A 22,067-nucleotide genomic window follows, 5' to 3' on the forward strand; every position below is an offset into this window, starting at 1 on the left:
GGCACAAGTGTGCCTCCTTGAAAGAGCGCATTAGAAATATCTCAGCAACACATAAGAGCATTAAGATGAAACTTTCAGGGTAAGTTGAGGGGGAAGTTGAACTAACCAAAAGGCACTATGTGCATACTCCTACTGCAACTGGTGCTACTATTACTACTGCTACGACTACTACTAATAGTAAAAAAAGATATAAGAATATTACAGTGAAACTTCCAGGGAATGTTGAGGAGGATGTTGAACTAAATCGAAACACACTCTGTCGACGCAGGTTATTACAAGGCCGTGCCAGCTATATCCCAGGAATGGCTAAGAGTATTAAGTTGAAACTTTCAGTATATGTTAAGGGGGATATTGAGCCAACCAAAAGGTACATCATAAATACTACTGCTTCTACTGCTTCTACTGCTACTACTAATACTGCTACTAAGGCTAAGAGTATTAAGGATGAATTATCAAGAAATATTGATGTGGAAGCTGAATTAAATTCAAACACGCTATGTTTCTGCAGGCTGTCGAAAATGCGTATCAACAGTATCTTAGGAATGACATAGAGTATTAGGTTAAGATTTTTAGGGTATAACGTGGCGGATGTTGAACTAATAAAAATGTATTATGGGCATACTACCACTACTAGTAGTAGCACAACTACTGCTACAGCTATTAGTGCGACTTTTACTAAGGCTAATGGTATTAATATGGAATTTAGGGGACTGTTGAGGGGTATATTGGGCTAAATCAGTACACATTATGTGCATGTAGGTTATCAAAAGAGCAAATCAGTAATATCTCAGAAATAGCTTAAAGTATTAAGTTGAAACTATCAGAGTATGATGAGGGGATGTTGAACTAGACAAAAAGGCACAATGTGAATACTATTCTTACTACTACAACTACTAATACCACTATTGCTATAACTAATACTACTCCAAATGTTCCTACTATTACTTTGCCTACTATGACTACTACTATTGCTAATGCTAAGGGTATTAGTAAGACTTTCAGGGAAGGTGAGAATGTTATTGAACTGAATCAAAACACACAATAGTCATGTGGGTTATCAAAGGGGTGTATTATCAATATCCCAGGAACGCCTTAGGGTATTAGGCTGAAAGTTCCAGGGCTACCAATATTACTACTACTTTTGCTAGTAGTTCCACTATTACTGCTGCTACCGAACGAAACTAAAATAGTTTAAGTGCATCCTGGTTGTCAAAATAGACCAGGTTGTCAAGATATCCAAGCGGGAAATCTTAGGGTTGCAATAAGGTATAAAATACACATTTCAAGGGAAGTACTGGTTGTCAAAAAGACTTTTATGCAACATCTCAGAAACGAGTGAGGTTATTAATTTGAAACTTTCAGGGCTACTATTATTACTACTTCCGCTCTTATTATCAAACTAAATCAAAAGAATGTAATGGACCCAGACTGCCAAAATTACATAGGTACAATGTCTTAGGAACACAATAGGCTATTAAGTTTTATTTTTCAGGAAAAGTTGAGGAGGATGGATATCCAGATTGTCAAAATGGCGCATAATATTAAACGTTCTAAATTTTTTTTTTATCCAACATGTGAGTAGTAAGCCAAAATCTGTAGTAAGCCAAAGATGACTGTCAATTAAAAATGAACATAAATTAACTTTAAGCAAGTTTTTCCACAAAATAAGTTTTTCACAGAAAAATAAAAAATCACACTAAACCAAAGATAAGCATAATAAAGTCAAATAATTTCGATTTAAATAATAAAGTCGAAAAGAAATTAGAGTAAAAAAACCGAGTCAAACTCAATAACTGCAAAAACTAGGTAGGTTGACGTCCCCCTTGCCTTCTAGAGACCAGAACAGAATTTGCATTTTACTGAATACAAAATAGATTTTAAATATTTTCTTTGTTTTTAAATTCAATCAATCCCAAACTATCAAGACTTTGAGGAATGAATTTCAGCATATATATATATATATATATATATATTAAATTGTCAATCCACATTTTGTCTTCTTCAGTAATCTTGGTTACGATGGCGATATTTGTTCCTCGATATTATGAGAAATAAAACATCTAGCTCGAAATAAGGATTGTTTGGTTTTATACAGTCCTTTACTTTTCTTTGAAAAACTTCTTTTGTGGAAAAACGTTTTTAGAACTAATCTCAAGAATCTTTCAAATTAACTCTTTTCATGTTACGCGACGACCTTATTTTTTCCGATTAAATTCTTCAAAAGCCCTTATTTGTCCACCACCAAGAGATTTAGCTCGATTAGGATTTCTTAGTGTAGTTATACAGATGTTTGCAGTTTTATGGTTTTAAATCCAGATTAGCTAATTAAAGGCTAATTTAACCTCTGAATCTTAAAAAAAATCCTGTTTTATAGAAATTTTCCTCCAATGGTGATGATATAACAGGTAACTAAGGCTTTAGAAAAATGGTATTTTGTCAAAAAAAGGTCATACTCTAAAAGAAAAAACAAACTCCCACATGACATTTATTACAAACCCAAGTGTCAAAAAAAAAAAAAAAAAAAAAAAAAAAAAAAAAAAAAAAAAAAACTTAAAGCTTCCAGTTGTTAACTAAAGCTTTCTTCCCTTTTCTGAGCTTTATCTTCAAGATTGGGTACTCCATTAACTCTCCTAACCCCCCAAATTGAAAAGCCTGTAGTTTCTAAACTTCAATATTTGCAGTTTGACTTTTAATAAACTGTCTAACATTGCAAAAAATTCTAAAACTAAACATTAAATTGTCCATAATAATATAAATAATCTATTAACTTATTAAAATAAATATTAAACTATATTAAAAAATTATAATAATAAATATTAAATTATTTAAATAAATATGCTATCTTTAAAAAATTACCTAAATAAATAAAATTACATAAAAATATATAGAAAGACTAGAATTAAATATTTGCAACTACTGCGTATGCTATCACAAGACACTTACCATTCGGAAATGTTGGTTATAACCGCAGCTACAAAACCTACACTATTAAAGCTTAATTCAGTTGCTGAACACAAGGCTAGGCCACTCATGATTGGCAACAATGATGCAACGACCAATGGACTAGTATATTCACCTAAAATTAAATAACCTTTAGACAAGTAAGCTAAGTTAGGTTATTAATTTAGTTTTAGACTTATCTTTTGGGTTACAAGTTGCATAAAACTTTCAAGAAACTACAATAAAAGCCATCCAAATCTTTAGATTTCTAGGGGGTTACGGTCCAATTCAGTTCATAAAAGAGTTCTTAAAGATTCTACCCACTTTAATTGTCCTGCAAGAAAGCTTCGATAGACACGAGTCAATTAGAATTTTTTTCAGAAAACTTGTGATTGTAGAAAATTATGGTAATCATCATTGACATTTAGTTCAAATTTAAGTTTTAACAGGGGAAATTAAAACTGTCAACTGAATGCTAGCAAAAATAAAATAAGGGCTCATTCAGTTTTGGCGGTGATTTTAGTTACATTATGAGACTTTCTTATCCTATATTTGGAAACTAATTCTATAATTTTGTTTCTCAATAGAAAACAAGAAAAGAGTTGAACCTTTATGTCCATCTTCTGAAACAATCTGTTGAGGCCACAAAATTTTGCTAAAATTCTTCCATAATTTTTGCAACTGGTTTAAAATTTGGCCCTCGTGAAGAAAGATTAAGCGGAAAGGGGGAGTATAACAGGGTTTTTTAAGTACGGTGTGACGGTGACAGTTCAAGAAAGGGAAAATAAGTTTCATCTTAGCATATTTAAAAGTTTCTCTGCAGTCTCCCCTTTCATGACAATTCACAGCTATAGCATTTCTCTCATATAACACAATTTTAGCCCATTTTAACCCCTTAGAGGGCAAATTTGTGCTTGTTCCGATTCTTCCCTAAGTTAAGGACTTATTTAGGGGATCCTCACTACGGGACCTAAGGGACTGAGTTACGATTCCTTAGTAAAGGATCTAAGTTATGGGACCTGAGTTGTGATTTATCATTAAGTTAAGAGCCTGGTTAAAGGATTTAAGTTATACACCGAAACCTATAATAATAATCAGATCAAAATCAGAAAGGGGTGGTTCTGGCCTGTCTTGCACCCAAGACAAAATATTGATTAGAGCCCCCTCCCTGTCCCCCCCCCCCAAAAAAAAAATTTTCAGGCCAAATTTCAACTAAATTTTCAATAATCAACTCAATTTTCCATTAATTTACATCTGACTTTTCTTACTTTAGCCTCTAAACAATTATTAATTATCTCATCCCAACTGGTAGCCTCTAATTTGTTCATTCTGTCTACTTAATTTTTGCTTAAAATTGAACTTAAAATTGCTTAAATTCGGTCTACTTACTTTTATTTTCAAGGGGTGGTATTGAAAACAAGGGAAAAATTAAAATTTTGGATTCAATTTACTTACACTTACTCCCAACTGCGCCCTCTACTTTATTTTTAATAAAACACAATTAAAAAAAATTATAACCGTTATAATTTGAAACGGTTATAATTGAAAATTGCACACCTAAAATTTCTGCACCCGGGGCAAGTATGCCCCGTCCTCCCTAAAACCGCCTCTGAAATAAGATTGATTTAATCAGAGTCTTAAACTTTCTAAGAATATTTTCAGGCTGATCGACAACATCTTATATGAAATAACCACCATTAGAAGATCCGCGTCCTGTTTTGAGACAGTACCACTGCTTATGAAGGACATAATGAGGTTCATCATTTATGTTTTAGGATTTGTGTTGGAAGAGCAATGGTTAGGTTTTAACCTAAATTTTTTCTCCTATGCCACAGATTTTGACTCATTGCGGTAACATAGTAAAAGTCGGCCCTCTGTAGTTTTTGCATAAAGCGTGGACTTCAGGCCCGGTTGATGAATCGTATACTATGTAAAGGAAGGCTGTATATAATTCTAACCGGGTTTTAGAATGCATAGTTTTTATAACTGATGGTCATCATCTTAAGCTAATTTGACTGGTATAAAACCTGTCATAAACCTGGGGAAAAGGGGCCAACCTCAAACAAATTGCTATATAAATGATCCTTTCACAAACAGACCAAAAAATATGTGCTAATTCCGAATCTGAAAAGTTTTCCACTTTGGCTCTATCGAAAATTCCGAGTTTTTTGAAGGGCAAAGACAATGTTGACAGAGTAAATACCAGCAAATATGATTGAATTTGTCATTTTACGCTTTGTTTTTGCTGATGAACATGAAACTAATATCTGAAATCAAGAAATTTTTTCAGGGCTCAAGACTCTGAAGGAGAGAAAGGTCGAGCGAAAGGTAAAACCCGCAAGTCTATGTTAAACTTTTACCGATGACAATACATTTTTGGTCTCGAATATGTGGTAACAGCCAAGAATGGGCCAGAGCCTTAAATGCGTGAGCTAAAGCTTGATTTTGTAGTCTATGTCAGAGGAGCCAACTTGAAATTGTTCAATCCAGCTTTCGATTCTTCGAGCCATGTTTCTGCTTTAAGAGTCGAAATCTTTGTCTTAGAAGGCGAGGAGACAGGTACAAGTTACGAAATGATTTTACTCGCAAATAAAAACAAATACTTAAGATTTGCAACAGTTCCCTGACGTAATTATACAATAGTTCCTCTGACGTAATTACGTAATCTATATTATCAAGTCTAAAAATACGTAAGATTTGCAACAGTTCCCTGACGTAATTATGCAACAGTTCATCTGACGTAATTATGCAACAGTTCCTCTGACGTAATTACATAATTTATATTATCAAGTCTAAAAATGCTTAAGATGCGCAACAGTTCCCTGACGTAATTATGCAAAAGTTCCTCTGAAGTAATAACTAAGCATGGGAACTGTTCTGTTTTTCTGAAGAAAAAGGAACAAAATAAACAGGGCTTGAATGAAACAGAACAGAAACAGAACAGATCAACAAAAAAACAGAAGACCTGTTTCTGTTCTGTTTTGTAGTAAAAACAGAGAACAGCTGTTTTCGTTCAAAAAACGACTGTTTAAACAGCTGTTTTTCGAACACCTAAAGCTTAAAAAAGAAAGAATTTGTAAATGATACGTTTTGGTTTATTAGCAGTACTATTGCAGCATTTTCCGCCAAAAAGAAGAATTTTTCAATAAAGAGGCGAAAAACTGTCTATGCACACAACATTTTTTCCAAAAATGCGCTTTTATGTTTATACAGAATCTCCTCGAATTTCCTGGAAATGTAAAATAAGTTGTTTTAGTGGAAGAAAACTGCACCTTTACTGTTCTCCCATTTATACACCTACCTACTCTCATCTGACTCCTAAGCCCTAATTTTGCCTAGCTTAAACAATCTAGCAGCACATTTGATATGTTAGACATACTGAGTGCCATTATTTTACTTACTTCTACTTTATATTAACGCTCCAATTCCAAAAACTGTATGGGGTGTAAACACGCTTCTTCGTAATTTCAAATTACGATTTAAAACACTATTTTGTAAGTTCAAAATTTCTTAATATCTCATTCTCGAATCAAGAAAAGAAGAAAAACAGTTACAAAAAAACAGAAATAGGACAAAATAGTTATTATAAAAACAGAAACAGAACAGAAAAGCTAAATAAAAAACAGATCATCTGTTTTTGTTCTGTTTCTGTTTTTTTTTGTAGGAACATAACAGCAACATGTCCTTTAAAAACATAACAGAAAACAGAAACAGTGCCCATGCTTAGTAATAACGTAATTTATATTATCAAATTTAAAAATGCTCAAGACGTGCAACAGTTCCTTTGATGTAATTTATTCTATCAAATCTAAAAAAATGCTCAAGATGTGAAACTGTTCCCTGACGTAATCATCATAACATAAAATTTGTACAATAATAAATAAAAAGATTTAAAATCCAAAAACGGAGCATTTTCTCCCATGTTAAAGAATGCACTGTTGCCAGCTACTTCTGTTTCTGATTTTGGTTGAGTCAAGAACTTTCTTTCCTGCGTTGACGACTGAGGCAGAAGAATGGTATGGCACAAGAGCACCAATACATTTTCCCAAAAGAGGTGGGGTAAAGATAACACCAAGAATTTTTTTTACCTGGATTTTGATGCATTTTTAAGAGATACAACACTGACTAGGCAATAGGAATAAAGAATAAGTTTGTTTTAATCAAAAACAGCATGTTTTGAAACTGTTTTTAAGGAATTTGTTATCATTTTTTTTTTTTCTTTTGAAAAAAAACCCATTCTTCCAAGAAACACAATTGGATGCAGAAGAAACAAAATAATATTGTTGCTCCTCTAACACATTTTCGGGATATTTGATCAAAGATTACTGCTACACTTTACATTGACTAGGTAATAAACAATTTAGAAATCTATAACAGATTGTAGAAGCTACGAATATACGAAGATTTCAAAGATTGACAGGGCTTTGAGATCATTTTTTATTCTTTTAAGCATCCTTCAACAATTTTTTAATCATTTCATTAAATTGATAATTTGAATATAAACTCGAAACAGGATAAAACAAACAATACTAAAAGAAAAATATATTGGCGTAGAAAAAGAAGCCTATGTAGTACTAATTTTTAAGTGAATTTGAAAAACTTAAAGAAATAAAAAATAAATAATTAAATAAATACAAAAAAAAAATAATTAAATAAAATATACATAGAAATAAGAATAAATGATGACATAAACAGTTTAAAAAAAATACACAATTTTATTTTTGTACTTTCGTAAGTTAAGAGCTAGTCCTAGTTATAATAACAGACTTTGTTAGTATAATTATTAATTGATTGTTATTATTAATTATCATATAATTAATATCAATATATAACAATAATGGTACTTTTCTGTTATAGTGACCACACTCAAGAAGTGAAGTTAGGTTAATCCTAATGAAAAATACCAAAACATGATGAAAATATAATACTTATGAAACAAACTTGGGCTATATATGTGCACATTGGGGGGTGGGGTTAAAGTGTAGCGGGTCTGCACGCAAAATGTGTTAGCTACAATTATTCTGCATATTATGAAGTAGGAATTGTTTTCTAACTTCAGGATTTCCAATTACTTTGCCCTCACCCCCCCTAATTTGCAAATATATAGCCCAAATTATATAAGTTTAATGTATTGTCTCACCCCCGCCCTTTTGTTTTCCACTGAGCGTAAGCTAATTGTCTCTTAATACAGTCAGATGAAACCGGTTTGTTCTCGAGTTTTACAGAGCGTAATTTTTGACTGGGGTTGCTATAACAGATAAGTACCATAACAATGTATAATTATTATATAGATCTCATATATATTTATTATATATCATTATTAATATAGTCTAATTAATATAATAAGTCATTATAATCATCAATATATTAATATAGTCCGATAAAGTATAGTGCCCTCTCACATTCCAAGGTTGCTTTGAGTTAATGGTACCGTACACACAGAGAACAAAAATTATCAAAGAGAGTACATAAAAAAGAAAGATTAAAAGTTACCAGTGAGAAAACGAGAAATAAAAACGGTAAACATTGGTGCAGAACTTTTGACAGTTTCTGTAAAGCTTGCAGCAACGTAGCTTAAAGAAAGAGATCCCGTCAGCAATGTAAGAAACCTAAAAAATGTAAATTTTCAAAAAGTATCGACGAAAAATAAAACTAAGAAAAATGAAATGGATGTTTAATATATAATTATATTAATTCCTTGAAATCTCAGCACCTCAAGATTTAGTTCAATAGATTTTTTTGATGTTACAATCATAAAAATTATGCTTAAAATATATCTTGTTTTCAGTAAAGAGTAAATGACATAATGGTCACTAGAAGGTTTACAGTAAGGGGGGAGGCCGTAGCCAAACACCTGTTTGTAGTAAGTTCTGTATAAGAATTCTAAGCGGTCATGGTGGTTGGTTTTTCGACGCCACTAAAACAACTTTCGAGCCCCTCAACAAATATCGATGCTACACGCATATCAATAGTTCAATCTGCTCAAAGCCTATTTCTTCTGGAAGCAGATGTGGACTGTGCTGGTGGATGGCTGTGAAAATGCCTTCTAAATAATCTTTGAGATTCATGATAAAAGTGCTGAATTGGTAGAGACCAATGTTATATCCCCCACAGCCCCTCGTATAGAATAATTGTTACTAGATTCCTAGAAAGGGGCTCATTCGATCAGGAATTAAAAATCCTAGTGACCTTTAAAATAACCAAAATGACGAGGTCAAATTATCCATTTGTCCACGGGCATACTCGTTAGCCCCATGGCATCAGATCAAAAACCTTGAAACAGCAGTTCATTCGGAATGGTTAAAAATCTAAACAATGTGCCTTCAAGTTAAGGCATAGCCTACACAACCCCTGGAGCAAGGGCTCCTAACACTACAGATGTACCCTTTTTCGTGACCCCCTTCAAACCCTCTCAGCTTCCCAGAATTCAACTCCAACATTTTTGCATAAAGCTAGCAATATTGCACCCGGTTTGAACCCTAATCACTGGAGAGCAACAAACTAGCCCATGGATCCGTGGTAAAAACAACAAAAAACGATTCAAATCCTGACCTGACTAGGCGTCAAAAGTTCAAGCTGTGGACTAACTCGACGAGGAAACGAGCTACGTCCAAATGACAAAATTTCACAGCTTAACTCTAGACTGACCGGGCGCAAAAATAAGCCGAGTCCTAACTTGGTGTAGGACTAGGCTAAGTCCTGATTCGATACATTAGCAAGTAAGTTCTGATTTGGGAAAAAAAAATTCCTGGTCTGATGCGGAAATAAATCCTGATCTGTCGCGGAAATAAATCCTGATCTGTCGCGGAAACAAGTTCTCATGAAGTGCAAAAACAAGCACAGTCCAAGCTATCAAATCGTTCCGTGAAAAAACAATCTCAGTCCTGACTTGATACGAAAACAAAAATAATTACAAGGTGTTGGTGCTAGGCTTATTCACTCCCGGAGAAAATACCCCCCCCCTGAATAATTCCTTACAGTGGAAAATTCTCCCCACATACAAAATTGAGCAGCCAAGAGAAAGTATGACAAATAAAAATAATGTAAAAAACAAGGAATTTTAGGATATTTTACCAAAATTCCAAAACATAGGCAGAATATGTGGTGTAGACTGTTTTATAGTATTTATTTTTATATTTTATTTTAATTCTTTTTTCGTGTGTCTGGGGGGGGGGGGTTATCATAGTCAGGTAAGGTAATGTTTAACATTGGGGCTGTGGGTGATATCAACCCCGAAGACAAACTTATTGGACATTTTGAGGTTTTTGAACAGAACAGACATCTCAAAATTTGATTCGATATCACAGAAGTTAGAGGAGGGTCAGACAGCAGAAAAGGAACCGACAGAGAGGCTGATTGCCTTCCAGTAACTTTCGGCCTTTAAAAAGGAGATAAAGAACCATTTGAAGTGGATGGGAAAAGTTTTTGGCACTTTTATGGGATGCATTTTAAGGGGAAGCAATATCTTTTTTATTTTATTTGGGTTAGGACCACTTACACCAACGTTTCCTTTAAGTTTCAGGCCGACCGGAAAAATTTGGCACTTTTTTAAACCCTCTGTGTTAGAGAAAGGACCAATTTCAAAGAGACCTGTCCTTTGAATATTTTTTTTTGTCCAATAGTCCCCTTGGCCCACGAACTTACGGCAGCAGGTTTAAATTGATAAGTAAAAAAGTTTTTGTGGCTCATTTTCGGGCTCCTAACCCTTCCCTTCCCACAGCAAAATGTCGATGATCTTTTTGACCAGGGAAATAATCCCCAAGGTTTAGGCCACTGGACTCCCAAGATCAAACATGTCCCCCTTTTTTCCTCTATAAATATATCAGTAAAGAATTGAAAGTCCGCATAATTGTCAACGACCCCTACCCCAGGGGCTCTGGGATTTAAGACATCCTTGGATACAAATTTATTGATATTTTCAACTATTCTGAACAAAATGGGTACCTCAAAATGCTGATCAAATGTTCTAAGGGGTTACAAAAGGACCAGCTATCAAAAAGGTTCCAGGGCAGGGGCGTGTTTCTCTCCAGTTCCTTTTGACTTAAAAAAACACACTTAGAACTCTCAATTTCCGATCGAATGAGTATCCTCCAATGTTTCTGCTACCACAAGGGGGTTTAAAAGTGGGAAGTCCACTCCTATACGGAATATATTCCGCTCATTTGAGGTTCAAAGTTTCCCTTTACTTTCATAATAAAGGCGCAGGCCAGAAATTTTTCCGGAGATCAAGAGGGATTAGATATAAATTTCTACCCCCTCCCTAGAACTTATCTGAAGGCTAAATGAGACTTAGAATATTTTGCTTTAAAATGCCCTGCCCCCCCCCCCCCATACAAAATGATCCACCACCTACCTTCATAACAGCTGATTCGTACTTGCACATCATTGCATGTAATTTATAAAATACGAAGCAAATCCGTTTAGTTAGATAAAGCTTTAAACATAAACGCCAGAGACATTTTCAACAATAAGAAGGGAGATAACCCTGCAGCACCCTTCTTTAGGCTTAGTCTAAATGAAGGGAGATGAGAGATTAATTCATATTCCCCCCACTATATTTATCTGAAGGTTCATGGAGATTTAAACAACTTGGGCATTGAAATGCGCTCCTTTAGGAATCTGGCACCTCCCCCCACCGTCACATGACCCACCACCCCTCCTTTATAATAGCTGATGAAGAATAATACACTTTTCTTCGTTTATTTTATTTGTCTTACTTTTCTTCTGGCTGCTCAATTGTACATTTGGGGAATATTTTCAAGGGTTGTATTGTCGGGGAGTGGGGGGGGGGGGGATGAGCCATACCCCCAACAGAACGACTTTGTACAACTACGATCTAAATCCTCGTTCAGGGCGAAAATGAGCTCAGTCCCGCTTTTGTGCACATATGAGCTAAAACCACGCTCAGTACAAAGGCATGCAAAATCCCGATTCGCTGTAAAAACAATCTAAATATAAAGTGTCAAGTTTCAGTCAGGTAGTTTGGAAATATGGCTGAGAGAAGGGGAAAAACTTAGGAAAGACTGGGAAAAAAGAAAAATCTAGGGACAAGAATGAAAAATACTTAGAACAAAAATTGGGGAAAAGCTAGGAAAGAGACTGCGAAAAACGGAAAAACTATGGGAAGACTGGGAAAAAGGGACTTATAAGAAACGGACTTGTTTAGCCTAAGAACGAGTTAGTGAATTTAAATTCCAATGGGGAAAATATCCGATTTTTTTTTTTAACTTTATGGCCTTGTATTGCACATCAAGGTGTACTAAGCTAGAAACTCAGTAATATCAACATTTATGTCCCGGAGTTTCTGTGATATTAAGTGTCCGTTCCAAAACTGCAATATAGGAGGGCAAAATATTCAATTCTCTTCGATTTTCTATGGCTTTTGTATAACATACTGATATTATGTCTTTTCAACTAATCTTGTGGATGGAATAGATTAACTATAAAGAAAACATTTATTACACACTATTATAAGAAAGCAAAGGAAAAATTCAGACAAATAAAATATCAAAATTCACTTTTATCGATTAAAAATAGAAAAAAGTGTATCAGCATAAAAGGAGTAAATACAGGATTTCTTTAGCTCCAAAATTAATTTTTGATAGAAATCGATAAAAGAAAATATTGAAATAGAATTTGCCTTCTTTATTGAAAATGCGGTAACTTGTTTTTCAGCTTCAATTGCACAGACAATCTACAACCAAGGCCTACTTTTCCTTCAATTTTTCCGTTCAAAAATAATTCAAAACACGGAGCCAGGCTTGGACATGATAAGGCTCGAAGCTAAGTCCAGGCATTATTTCAGTGCCGAATACGAATTTCAAATACCTAGAAAGCAAACCTAAAATGCAATCGAAAAATGTATAGATGGCAGAATAACAGATCTTTAACTTAAAACTATTTTTATTCATAAGAAACTCGGAAATGTCAAAACCCTTATAAAACGCAACAAATTTTTTTAACAGCATAATTCACAAAGAAATATTCTCTAATCTCTCCAGTGATGTTATAAGGATTAAAGAATTTTCTGTTGGCCGTTAGTATCTACTGTGACGTCAAAAAGAGCTTATCTGTTGACAACAAGTGAACAACATCCTTCTGATGAACTCTAGAACTCTTATTTTACTAAAGAACTAGTTATTCTAAAATATTTATTTTTTTGATTTCGTCTATTTCTAAAGAACAAAAGGTATAAAGAACTGTTATGCATACTGCAGATGTTAAGAAACAAGTCTATCTTATCCCTTAACAAAAATAAAGCGTATGTCTCTGATACATGACTTAAAAACACAACAAACCAAACGCAAGCCTTAAAAAAATTATAAGTGCTGAGAAAATTAGGTATAATCTGTTACCTCATATAGGAAATATCTGTATATTCAAGTTACATCACAACAAATAATTGTTTATCAAACAAGCGTGCATTTCCACTGTAATAATCTAAAGGAGACATTTGACCTTTTTTTTTTATCAAACTGAGATTTATAGTCCAGCCCCTTAACTTCAGCATGCTCTGTACCCCAATTCAGTCTCTCTATATCCTATTTTGTAGTAAAAACACTTAGTTATCCAAAATACACTTTAAGAAGTATTCAAAGACTGGAGCTTCCATTAGTAAAATTTACTTTGTTGGTCTTAGAGGTCCATATAAACCATCCTTGTGCTAACAACTGGTACTAAATGGCACTTATATGAAACTAAAATATTTCCTTTTTGCCAAAGCGAAATCGATGATAGCATTAACAAACGATAGTGATAGTTTATCCCTTTATACGCACCTCAGACTAAGGGAACTTTTGATTCATTGATGCTCATAATTCATTTTTTTTTCTCCTCGGCTGACAAAAATATAGGCCTATTAATTCTCAGGGATTTGTAAGCACCTTGCTAAGAAAAATAAATCTCAATATAGCATCTACATTAGGGAATTTTGTCATTGTTTAATCCTGACTTGTCTGACTATCAAGAACCAAGGATAATAGCATTTACTACGTCGAACATACTGATGACAATGGTTAGCTTCGATAAGATTCATGTTCAGGAAAGTCCTAAATCAGAATGTTTGATGACTCGATTTCTCGTTTCGCCTTTCACTGTAGTATCAATATTCAGCTTATTCTATGGGTAGTTTATGTGATTCTATGTGTTCTCTATTTTGGGGAACCTCCTAGAAAAACTTGCTACTGACGAAAAATTGTTATCATCCAAAAGCTACTATTGCGTTGACATGTAAAATATAGAAGATGGATTGTCTAATTTGGAGAGTCCTAAATTGTCCCAGAGTAGAGAACGATGTCTATTTTACATAAAATTATTATCATGCAAAAGCTACTTTTATTTTGACTGACAATCATTGAAAATGGGTCTTCTTTTTTGGGCTCCCCAAAAGTGAAAGCCCTAGGCTACAGCTTGTTCAACTTTTGGATCAATCATGCACTACTGATTCTAAAAATATTTGTTCAAAAGATAAAACAAAATCACTAAATTTAACTCCAAAACCTTGGTTGAGACAGTTAGCTAAGATAAGATACATTCTTTCAATTCAGAACATTCAATTCATCCTACGAGCTCTCGCTAACACACATATATATACATATCTATGGTTCAAAGCAAAAATAAAGATTTCTTTTCTTTCCTGTGCTTTCAAAATGAAAGCACACCATCATGATTGAAAGCACACCATCACAATGAGAAAGCAAACCATCTTGATTATATTATTATTAGAGGATGTACATACGCTTCCGTGTACAGAAGAGCTTCCAAGAACAAGGGATGTTCTTCCTAAATTTCTTCAATGATATGTATACTGCCCACTCTATTCTCAGACAAAACATTTTTAAAAATTTTTAAATAGCCAACATCACTCAGAGAGAACAAAGGTATCATAAAATTAAACTCTTCGGCCCAATGGTACGGGCTCGAAATTAAACAGTCGGTCTTTTTTTACTGCTTTATTTTAGTGAAAAAGATGGTAATGTTGAAAACTTGTTAAAACCGATGTCTACATTTTGGAAAATAGAAGGTACAAATTGCACCCATGAGCCCCCCGTCCCTAAAATAAAACCCCAACATGATTCGTAAAATATAAGGTTTTCAATCTTTAAATACAACTTAACGGGTTAATTCATTTATACAAACACAGGCTGTAATAGAAAGGTAAACACAGATTCGACCCGTAGAGGGTTATTAACTTGCTTTTTTAGCTCGTCTTCTGCGTATTTTCTGAGTTTTTATTTCAACAATCTGAGTATTTTCCCTGGAGTTGTAAAAAGCCTATATAGACCATAAGTTTCAGTTTTAGCGACTCGGGGTCCTTCGGATTCATTTTAGGGTAGCACCTCCTCCGTGGGAAAATTCTCAGATGCCCCCCTTAGGGTCAGAGCTGTGTGCACCTCTGTTCAACATGATGACTTTGCAGATCTTGGAGACAATCTTACCTTAATGATCCGAGAAATAGCATGGATCGATAAAAATTCTTGGATCTGATTGTCTTAAAATGATTTCCACGGAACAAACCACATGAAAATTGGCTTATAAAAATTCCACCAAAAAAACACATCAATACTTGGCCCATAGCTGAAAAAAAAAAATGTAAATAATATATTTTACAAATTTAAATTATAAGCTGAGTAAAGCAAAATCAAAGACAATATCAAATCCAAGAAGGAATAAAGCAGATCAGGATTTACAGCTATACCATAAAAAAGTTCAAATTTTGAAAATGTGTCCCGAACCAGAAAAGGCGGTATCACAATTTTTCCCAATAAATTTGAAAGTGTTTATATTCCCATGACTTCTTGTCTGAAAAAAAAAACTAAAAAAAGCAGCAATGTTGTAATTATAATTATAAGCAATAGTTATTGACTTTCCTAAGTCACCATAAAAAGGCAGTTTTTTACTGCTTGATTTTTCTCGCTTGGTTAGCCAATCCCAGTCAAAAGTACTGACTATCCTCACAACCGAAAAATGTTTATATGTTACGCGAAATAGGACTAAAAATTATGGAACACAAATCTGATAATATATATACATATATATATACACACACACACACACACATATATATATATATATATATATATATATATATATATATATATATATATATATATATATATAGGATATGCGGTTAGATAAGCGGCAGCAAGAATTACAAGCGATAGCGAGAAGGCGAGTATCAGATCATGTGAAAAATGGTGTGAAGAACAAAGAATTGTGATGTTAAAAGACAAGTGACAGCAAAAATCAAAACGAGTCAAAAATGAAACTGAAGAAGGAAGAAAAATTATGTTAGAAGAACAACGCCATCAAAATCTTCGATACCAACAAAATGTGGCGCCAAACCTAGTAAAAACCTACGAAGATGCCATAAACTACGCAACTGTTGATTACAAGACATTGCGATCCTTCAACGTTATATGTATTCCCTGGGGAACCCTCCATTTTCCCAGAGAAAGAGTAGCAAACAAAGAGGACAAAGAGAATCGATATATACAAGCATACCCCACGCCGAGTGCCGGGGCCCGGCTCTGAAATCGGCCACATAGTTTCTTTTTTCCTAAGTGGCATATTGGCACATCTGGCCACTAAAACGATCTAAAAAGGTCACAACTTTAAGAAAAATTTGGTATTTTCCCCAGTGTGGTTGTACAGAGCCTATGAAGACGTTATAAAATGGAGAAAAGACTCAATTTTCCCGCGATTACAAGGTAAGTGACATTGAGAATTAATATATACAAGCCTGCCGCGTAGCCATTCCGAGGCCAAGCCTAAAAATCGGCTACATAGTTGTTTTCTTAAAACTGGCACATTGACATTTCTTGCCAAAAAAACGATCTAAATAGGTCACAACTTTAAGGAAGAATTCGTATTTTTCCCAGGGTGGTTGTATCGAACCCATGGTGACGTTTAGACACCAAGAAGAGGCTCATATTGTCTGCGGTTAGAAGACAAGGGACATTGAGAATCTACATATAGAAGTCTGCCGCGCAGCCATGGCGAGGCCGGATACTAATATTCGGGTTCATATTTGAAGCTTGTTGCATAACTAGGTGATTACAGAAAGTGCTTATAATCTGCTCAAAATTCGAAAAAACAGAGCTGTTTTTTTTTTCGTTTTTTTTTTAACAGGCAACTCATATGCAGGTATGTGCTTAATACATAATGGCTAAAATCTTTCCATTAGCTGACCATTTTTACCAAAAAATAGAAAAAACCTTGAATATGTATAATCCAGTCACCAAAGAAAAAAAAACAGTTGCCGATACATTTAAGTGATAGAGGCACGAGGGGGGTTAATAAGGCAGCTTTCTAAGCAGGATAAAGAAATTTGTACAGTCTCTATCCCACAGTTATAGGAAAAGTAAAATCACGTGAAGCAATAAAACTGATAATTTGGGAGCCTTAGACGTTAATATATGCATGGATATATTATCAATATCCTTGACTACCCCTCAAGTACATGTTGAGAAATTATCTATTAAGTAGTTTCAATATTGGTACCAGAAAATGCTCTGAACAATACCAGAGTTCTGGTATTAACTTGTAGGCATAATAATGAGTTTTTTACAGTTAGGGGAGGGGGGAAAGTAAATGGGATGTGTAGGAGGATCAAAGGCCGACTTTATACCTCCAAATGGGATTGTAAGAGGTCGAGCTTGAGGTAAATTCAAACTTCCTCAATGCCACAAAAAGAGCAGCTGCTCCTCCAAATCATTGAACTGAACTTCAAATAACCTGTCTGGTCATTTTTCGTGACATCATGCCACTCAGGTATTAATGAATCGGAGCTAGAAACACGTGACAACAGTTTGACAATCTTGAAGCTTCATAATGGTCCTCTGACTGTTTGTCCCCTATTCCGTAACATGATATCATGCCTCTCAGCTGTTGATGGCTCAGAGTCAGAAAAACGTGACAGGAGTTTGATAATCTTGAAGCTTTATGATGGATGATCCATTTATTTTTTGTTCCATATTATTATTATAATTTATTAAAAAACCCATCTTCATACAAAAAGAAAATTACACAGAACTACTAAGAGAGAAAAAAAAAACAGAAAACAAAACAAAAGTAAAATATCACTATACAACTATGACAACGTAAGTAGAGTTGAAGAAGTCGGCTCCAAGCATGTCTTGAAATCTTTTGGTTGTGTTTCTCCATAAGTTTAGCAACGGTTATAGGAGTATCTGCTATGTGAAGACTATTGATAAGTTTTGAATTGCGCGTCCAAATTGGATGTCCATCTAAGTAAGTTTTTTTTTGCGAAACGGAAGAAAGTGGAGCGGATTCTCAATTTATCGGCAATTGTAAGAATCTTCTAGAAGGGTGCAATGTAGAGGATGTGGGGGAGAGCAACCATATTGTACAGCATTGCAAGATAACGGCGATTGAAACGAAGTTTAGACGAGACTATGGAATCATATGAAGCTGATATGCGACGTTTGATGCCTTCTGTTAGATGACGAGTGTGAAAAATGGTATTTCCAATGGGAATACCAAGGTAAACAATTTGGTCAGAACGGCAGATCTTTTAATTCCCAAGTACAATTTCATGAGGAAGTGGGCCTTTCCAGTTAACAAACCCGGTTAAAAAGCACTACGTCAGACTTTTCAGCGTTAAATTCAAGACAAGATTTTAAGTATTCTGCATTTTCACAGATCCATAGTAAACGGTTGTAAAAATGGGAATTACAGTTGCAAAGTTTTGTATTCTGGACCCAACGAACTGAATAATTTATTAGTGTGAGGCGAAGCTCTTGCATATCTATTTTTCCCAGGATCGTAGAAGAATAGAAACAGTTTATTGATCTGACTTGCAACATCTGTAAATTCCTCTTGTGTTGGTGAGTCTTAACACAAAACTGGATAACTGAAATAGCGACGAAAAGAGCAGTCGTAATATCCCTCGTCGATCGCGCCCTAAATATTTGTTCTGATTCCCACATCACAGCAGAATTAAACTTTATCAAGGACATACTTTTTGGAAATGGGTATCCTATGATATTTATTAATAATGTAATTAACTGTAGACTGAAAAGACATTCCCGTAAAATTAATGATAGTTTACCAAGTGAGATGTCTGACAAGCCCTTAAATATAATTTACCTCCCCTATATCCCAAAAATCACTACAAATCTTAAAAAGTTTGCACAAAAAATAATCTGCATGTAGTATTCACAAATAATTTTAGAATCATAAATTTTCTAAATTCTGGTAAAGATAAAACCCCAGTTACTCGCCAAAGAGGGGTCTATCAAATACCATGCGATTGTGGCAAATATTATATAGGTAGAACACACCAGAATTTAGAAAAGCGCATACAACAGCATAAAGATGATATTGTCAAAGCTTTAAATTCTAATATTTCCACTGTTTCATCTGATTCTGCATTAGGCAGCCATATTTTTGAAAATCCTAGCCACAATATACTTTTTGATTAATCCGCTCTTATTAGCAATGACCTAGGCATAAAGCAGGTAGTCCGAGAATCAATTGAAATCAGACTTAAGATTAATAATAATATTTCATTAAATAGGGACTTGGGGGAATATACACTAAATGCTCTATACACAAATTAAATAAAAAATGATCTTACAAAATATTTTAAAAAACCGATAGACATTAACACAGAACCGGTTACAAAAAGACCTTTGAGGTTAGCTGCCAAAAAAGGCTGGATTAGCAATAAGAACATGTTTTTAATTTATTTTCTTTCATTTCATTGAATCGTCTTGTTTTACCTTATTTTTTATCAGTCCTGGTTGAACTTCGCTGAAGTAATGATTCTAGGATTGTTTTGAAAAAATTTCCACTTTTTTTGTTTTATTGGTCGCATGTTGTTGTGAGTCTTTTTTTCTTATATATATTTTTGTCTTGATGAGGACGGCCCTTGGAAATAGGGCCGAAATATTCATTCAAATTATCTCCACTGTCTTACAAAAAGATTTCCCTTTTGTTCTTCGTACTTTTGTTGTTTGGATAACTGAAGGACTCAACTACCGAATCTAGTGATTGCAAATTTGTGGGGAGGAATGTTCTGAAGCAACTGAATTTCCAAGGGTGACTTAGATATAATCGAAAGTCCTTGTAGACCAAAAACGTAAACATACCACTAGCGAGGAACTTAACTGTCATTTTAACTTGAAACTTACCATTGCCTGGAAAGATACCCAGCGGTATTTTACGCCTTGCACTTAACTAGAATACCATCTATTATTGAGATATAGATTATGAATACACGTTATTAGAGAAGGAACATATGAGAAGAAAAAATTTGAAGGTTGTAACACTTCTCTAGGGCAAAATATTATATGAACAAAGATCATAAGGGCAAAAGACAAATTGTATTACAAATTGACAACAACAAATTTTTAAATAAACTGTTGTTGGCATTCATGACAACCCGAAATCTAAACACTAGCCAAGATACCTAATACCTAAGGATTTAAAGTCGCGCAAAATCATACTCGCTTTAATTTACTGGTTTCACATTTTAATGAAAAAACAGCGAAAGGGCCATGATCGCCCCTATTTGGATTAATTCATATTTACTTCTCTTTTCCTGACCAAAACTGGTTATACATCTTTTCTCATTAGTTTTTATAACAGTAAACACATTGCAGTTATAAAGCTTTAAAATCTTTTTGACAAGAAATGAATTTTCTTGTCATCATTTTCCATCAAATGTAAATCGTATGATAAAATTGTGCAATGATCGACTCTGTGAAGAAATGAAGACTCATCGAAACTAACCTGAAAACAGCAGTGATGGACTCAAACGTAGGTATGCCATTAGAGATTTTACTATAACAATTTTGTAGTGAGGAACAAGAACGCTACTCAGAGTTGCCAATTTTTGGGTCCCTGAATGTGTCCTCAGGGCATCCAAAAATGTGTCATTTTTAGCTAAAATGTGTACATCTAGAAATCTCAAAAACTAGAGGTTATTTTTTTTACCAGTTGTACTATTGACCAAAAGACGCTTTGTAAACCTATTTCAAAGCGGCCAGTTAACATCAAACACAATGAAAATCAAAAAACCTATATGAAACATCAAAACAAAATGACAGCGTGAAAGCAAAAAACTCATATAAACATGTAAATTCCTTACTTACAAGAAAATCCTTTAATTACGACATCTCTGGCGAAAGTTGGATGCTCAAAAACAAAAAGAAGAATATCACTACTTTGGTGAAAAGTGAAATTGTTTTTTAACCAAAATATGAAACCAGTTTTGCCTTTTTATGACCCAAATTTCTAAAATGTGTCACTTTTTCGTCCTTTTATGTCATTGTGTCCCGACGCTTGAGAATGTGTCCTTTTGGCATAAAACGTGTCCAGTTGGCGACCCCGACGTACAATAATACAGTGGTTGTAATAAGGAAAATATTCTTACCAGAGAGAATAGGATGTACTCCCATGTAGGTCAATACATACTTATTCATGATCAGTGTACATCCACTGAATATATACCACAAAACAAGCAGAAGTATTGCTCTTGGATTTCGAAGCCCATCTTTCTTAGAAATAGTGTCTAGTTTTTCTATATCATTTGAAGACATTCCTGAAAAAAGACAATATTAAAGTAGACAGATGATAAACACTAAGGTTTATGTGCGATGATGTATGCTTTATAAATACAATTGCAGAAGCTTCCCACCCTCATAAGGGGGAAAGGGCTGGTTATCAGATTATTTTTAAGACAGGGAGTTTTAAAATAGGAAAAAAAAATCACTTTCAGACATAGCTTTTTAAAATTTCCATGAGTGTGTCTTAGGGGGCGGGGGGATTTCTTCGCACCAATCTTAGGTGGTAAGTAATCCCTCTCCTTGTGCACAGTTAAACTCATAAGCATCATAAATCTACAACAATGTGCAATTATTATGCCATTGTACACTAGCTTACAAACTCAATTCATTTTCATCAACCGTTCATTTTCATTTCATTTCATCAACTGTTACATTTCATTTTCATACAACTTTCATTTCATCATTTTACATTTTATCTTAAATTTTTTTTTTCGGAGGAAAGGGTCCCTCACACTAATCTTGGTTGCGTTGTCAGCCTGATGGTACATTATTATAGACAAAGAACAAATAATCACTTTTTGTGGAATATTTTCT

The 22,067-nt window shown here is 34.2% G+C and overlaps 1 protein-coding gene across 2 annotated transcripts in view; it reads right to left on the bottom strand.

The window, feature by feature from the left end:
* Positions 1–22,067, bottom strand: part of LOC148956117 (solute carrier family 35 member E2B-like) — a 58,317-nt gene that overhangs the window by 23,681 nt on the left and 12,569 nt on the right. The window contains exons 2-5 of one of the 2 annotated variants that reach the window (XM_089095484.1): positions 21,341–21,508; positions 15,378–15,516; positions 8,434–8,549; positions 2,944–3,076 (exon numbers count right to left, since the gene is read on the bottom strand). In XM_089095484.1, coding sequence (XP_088951610.1) covers positions 2,944–3,076; positions 8,434–8,549; positions 15,378–15,516; positions 21,341–21,506 — 554 coding nt within the window. In that variant the 5' untranslated portion in view covers positions 21,507–21,508. Of the gene's footprint in view, positions 1–2,943; positions 3,077–8,433; positions 8,550–15,377; positions 15,517–21,059; positions 21,293–21,340; positions 21,509–22,067 lie in introns of those variants that run through there. The other variant, XM_089095571.1, reaches the window with a different exon arrangement.

Source organism: Artemia sp. Qi Xiang Cuo, chromosome 1 (genome assembly GCF_049724085.1).
Source record: "Artemia sp. Qi Xiang Cuo chromosome 1, ASM4972408v1, whole genome shotgun sequence".
Lineage (NCBI taxonomy): Eukaryota > Metazoa > Arthropoda > Branchiopoda > Anostraca > Artemiidae > Artemia > Artemia sp. Qi Xiang Cuo.